The sequence below is a fragment of the Babylonia areolata genome, chromosome 15, assembly GCF_041734735.1.
Source record: "Babylonia areolata isolate BAREFJ2019XMU chromosome 15, ASM4173473v1, whole genome shotgun sequence".
Classification (NCBI taxonomy): Eukaryota; Metazoa; Mollusca; class Gastropoda; order Neogastropoda; family Buccinidae; genus Babylonia; species Babylonia areolata.
In genome coordinates, this window is record NC_134890.1 from 29,285,470 (window position 1) to 29,290,469 (window position 5,000).

Below are 5,000 nucleotides of genomic sequence, written 5' to 3' on the forward strand. Positions count from 1 at the left end.
ACTGACTGAAGATAAGCGCTGTTATCAATATCCATATCATTGTCATCATCATCATCGTCGTCACCACCACCACTACCATCATCATCATCATAATAATCAGTATTCATATAGCGCTGAATCTTGTGCAGAGACAAATCAAAGCGCTTTCACGCCAGTCATTCACATGCACACTGAACTCTAAACTGGAGAAAGTGAAGACAAGGAAGAGGCAGGGGATGGATGCTATCTTGTGAAGAGGTGGGTTTTAAGGCCAGACTTAAAGAGCTGAGTGAGGAGACTTGACGAAACGAAAGGGGAAGTTCATTTCCAATTGCAAGGTCCAGAGACAGAGAAAGAACGGCGGCCGACAGTGACATCATCATCATCACCACCATCATCATCACCACCACCGTCATCACCATCATGATCATTACCACCTCCTCCTCCTCATCATCACCATCCTCATCCTCACCATCATCATTACCATCCTCATCGCCCTCCTCCTCCTCTTCCTCTTCACCATCATCATCTTCATCACCATCCTCCTCCTTCTCGTCTTCATCATCATCATCATCATCATCACCACCATCATCGCCATCATCATCATCACCATCCTCCTCCTCTTCGTCATCATCATCTTCATCATCATACCAACATCATCATCATCATCAACACAAACATCATCATCATCATCATCACCACCATCATCACCATCATCGTCATCACCATCCTTCTCCTCTTCGTCATCATCATCATCATCACGATCCTTCTCCTCCTCCTAATCATCACCATCAACATCATCATCATTATCATCTCCACAACCATCACCATCACCATCATCATCATCATCATCACCACCATCATCATCATCATCATCGTCGCCATCACCATCATCATCATCATCATCATCACCACCATCACCATCATCATCATCACCATCATCACCATCACCACCATCATCACCATCATCACCACCATCACCATCACCACCATCACCATCACCACCACCATCATCATCATTATCATCACCATCATCATCACCATCACCATCATCATCATCATCGTCATCACCATCATCATCACCATCACCATCAAGCTCCAACTCACCCAGGCCTGTGGGGAAGCCGAACATCTTGTAGAAGGAGAGGGTGACGAAATCCGGGTGGATGTCACCCAGGTCCAGAGGGCTGGTGGATACCAGAGAGGCAGCATCCAGAGCCACGAACCACCGGTCACCACCACCACCACTGCCACCACCACCCGCCACGGCTCTCTGGAACCCCATACGTCCACCCCGGGTGGCCTCCACCCACCTCAGCGGGTACTTTCTGTCCGACAACACAGGGAACACCTGTTTATCTTTTGTAACGTTCATTTTAAGCATGTTTCTTTGAATCTATTATTATTGTTATTATTATTATTATTATTATTATTATTGTTGTTGTTGTTGTTGTTACTATTATTTCATATTTGTAAAAGTTGATATGTACATGCAACAGAGTACCACTTAGTTCAGATATATATATATATATATATATATATATATATGTGTGTGTGTGTGTGTGTGTGTGTGTGTTTATGTGTGTGTGTGTGTGTGTGTGTGTGTGTGTGTGTGTTTCCACTTTTTCAATTTCAAGTTTTTGTTGGGAGGTTCACGGAATCAGTCAGATTCGTGTGGTATGCTGATTTGATGGCACACCAGTGAAGATGCCAGCATGTGTGTCACTGCTTCAACTTCCATAGTCGGGCTGCAAGTTAACTGTGTGACTGTACGCGGCATTCATTTCCCCGATGGTTTTAAAAACTTTAAAAAAAGAAATAATTAATTTCATTATTTTCATTTTGCTTTACAGTGTATCCCGAACCATACAACAAACAACCCCACACATAAGTAAAGGTAAGACAGTGCTTCATATACAAAGTTGGTCGTTATGAAAAATACACGAAACACGATCAAAATAACGAAAACAAATTCAGGTCAAAAGTACGGTTAAAAAAAAAAAAAGAAGAAAAAAAAGTTGGTACGGATTTTGAAACTTGCAAGAGGTGGCGAGAAGTCTAATGATGCAATGTATAAGTGTTCATTGCAGAAGATTTTTTTTTTCTTCAAGAGCAAAAAAGGGCAGCTATGAGGGGGATTGTATATTAATCCCAGAAACTGTTGAGGGAAGGTTGCAGCGGGTTGACGACAGAGGGGATCTGTAAGGGGGGGATCAGACGTGTAACGCGACAAGCCGTGTCTCATTGGAGAGGGGAGAGGATGAGTCTGTGTGACGCCAGAGGAGAAAGAAAGGACGAGGGCGTGCAGTTGTCTGCCGCTGGTTGTATTTTCTTGTAATCCTTCCAGCAGGCTTCGAGCTAACACCCCCCCCCCCCCCCCCGCGCCGCCCCCCCCTTCCCCCCGCCTCCCTGCCTCCTGTCTTTCTGGAGATATTTCTCTAACTGTCACGTGTCACTTCATCTGTTGTGACTGTCAACACGTCATGTTTGTGGACATCTGTCTGGTGTCACTTCATCTGTTGTGACTGTCAACACGTCATATTTGTGGACATCTGATGTCACCTCATCTGTTGTCAATCTCAACACGTCATGTTTGTGGACATCTGTTCATCTGTTGTGAATGTCATCATGTCATGTCTATGGACATCTGTGCGCAAACCGACCGGCAGCACCAGCGCTAAACAGCAGCGCATGAAATATCCAATTTCCACTGTTTTCAGTGCGTCCCATTTCAAGCCATCGTGCCCATTCCAAACCATCCAAGCTCACCTCAAACCTATCCATCAGGACTCAACTCAGTCCAGTCTGACTCATCTGATCCTCATGATAGTCCTGTCCAACCCATACTGTCCTGAACCATCCAAATTCACTCCAATCCAACCTGTCGAAGAACATATTCTACAACATCCTCATTCCACTCCAGTCTAAGTCGATTTTCTTCTTCTTCTTCTCTTCACAGTGTCAGTCTTCGACCCTTCATCAAACGGACTCTCCTGTATTGGAGCTGTGGTCTTCATTGCCCCGCTTGCTGTCCCACACAGTCACACTCCGACAACAGACGACAGACAACACATCTCCACAAAACCGATTCACCTATCCCCGCCCACTCCCTCATCCCACCTGCCAGAAAGTTGGATGAGAAAAGCTGGCTCCCTCTCCTCTTCCTCCTCTTCTCCCCTTTTTTTCTCCTCTCCTTCCACACACCAGCTCACATCCCGTGCCCAATCAACCCACCCCAAAGCCCCCCTTCTTTCAATACCCACCCCCTCCCTGTACGCACACACACCCTTGTCCCCGCCACACACCCACTACCCATGCACAGAAGTGTAGGTTGTCCCCAAAGGTAACGAACACTCCTTCCTGCCAAGCCTGTACGCAGAACGAGGAGAAGTCGGAGGAAGGGCTGAGGCAGTTTCACAGACGAATTTGCGCTTGTTTTCCAGCCTTGTGGTGCATGTTTATTTATTTGTGTGTGAAGAATAAGTGGATTCCTTTCTGTCCTTGAATTTCTTTTGCCCAAGAGGAAACACCCGTTGCCATGAGTCCATGCGCCAAAGTGCGTGCTGTACACTCGGGACCTCGGTTTATCGTCTCATCCGAAAGACTGGACGCTCAGCTTGATTTTCCAGACAAACATGGGGGAAAGGATCGATAGCGGGAATGGAACCCGCATCCAAACGGACTCTCTGTATTGGCAGCTGAGTGTCTTAACCATTCTGCCACCTTCCTCCTTACACACAGACACAGACACACACACACACACACACACACACACTCCACACCCGCATTCCCACACCCTATCCCCGACCCACAACCCTCACCCCACCTGCCAGAAAAGTTGGACTGAGCAGGAAAGACGAATAGGTGGTTGCCTCCGCCTCCTCTTCCTCCTCCTCTTTGCCCTTCCCCTCCCTCCTCCTCCTCCTCCTCCACACACTCCCCTTCCTCCAGACTGCCCCACACCACCACACTCCCAACGCCCGGCCTCCTCTTTCCATCCTCCACCTCCACCCCCTCCTCTGTCACGCACAGCACGGCCCTTGTCCGCGGGGCCACCGTCACCCTCATGCCCTGCACAGAGGTGTGGTTGTCCTGCAGGTAACAGAACACTCCTCTCCTGCCGGCCTGGGGGGAGGAGGAAGGGGAGGGGGAGGAGGAGGAGGAGTGGGAGGAGGAGGATGGAGGTGTTTGCAGCAGGACGAAATTTGGCTTGGTTTGCTTCTTCTCAGTGGTGGTGGTGGTGGTGGTGGTGGTGGTGGTGGTGGGTGGTGGTGGTGGTGCTGGAGGAGGAGGAGGAGGAGGAGGAGGAGGAGGATGTGGTGTCCTCTCTGCTGTCCTTGGAATGGTGCTGTTCTCCTCCTGCAAGAGGGGAAAACAACCCAGAATGGTCAATGCGGCCACAACCTGTGCTTTGCTGTGCTGTGCTGTGCTGTGTTGTGCTTTGTTGTAATGTGCTGTGCTGTGCTGTGCTGTAATGTACTGTGCTGTGCTGTGCTGTAATGTACTGTGTTGTGCTGTGCTGTAATGTACTGTGCTGTGCTGTAATGTACTGTGCTGTGCTGTGCTGTAATGTACTGTGTTGTGCTGTGCTGTAATGTACTGTGTTGTGCTGTGCTGTAATGTACTGTGTTGTGCTGTAATGTACTGTGCTGTGCTGTGCTGTAATGTACTGTGCTGTAATGTACTGTACTGTGCTGTAATGTACTGTGCTGTGCTGTAATGTACTGTGCTTTGTTGTACTGTGCTGTGCTGTGCTGTGCTGTAATGTACTGTGCTGTGCTGTAATGTACTGTGCTGTGCTGTAATGTACTGTGCTGTGCTGTGCTGTAATGTACTGTGCTGTGCTGTAATGTACTGTGCTGTGCTGTGCTGTAATGTACTGTGCTGTGCTGTAATGTACTGTGCTGTGCTGTGCTGTAATGTACTGTGCTGTGCTGTAATGTACTGTGCTGTAATGTACTGTGCTGTGCTGTAATGTACTGTGCTGTGCTGTAATGTACTGTGCTGTAATGTACTGTGCT

At 48.1% G+C, this 5,000-nt stretch overlaps 1 protein-coding gene across 1 annotated transcript in view; it reads right to left on the reverse strand.

The window, feature by feature from the left end:
• The window catches only part of LOC143290543 (molybdenum cofactor sulfurase-like), a 169,071-nt gene that overhangs the window by 69,716 nt on the left and 94,355 nt on the right, over positions 1-5,000 (reverse strand). The window contains exons 4-5 of the mRNA XM_076600079.1: positions 3,806-4,139; positions 1,087-1,307 (exon numbers count right to left, since the gene is read on the reverse strand). Of these exons, the coding sequence (XP_076456194.1) occupies positions 1,087-1,307; positions 3,806-4,139 (555 nt within the window). The remainder of the gene's footprint in view (positions 1-1,086; positions 1,308-3,805; positions 4,140-5,000) is intronic.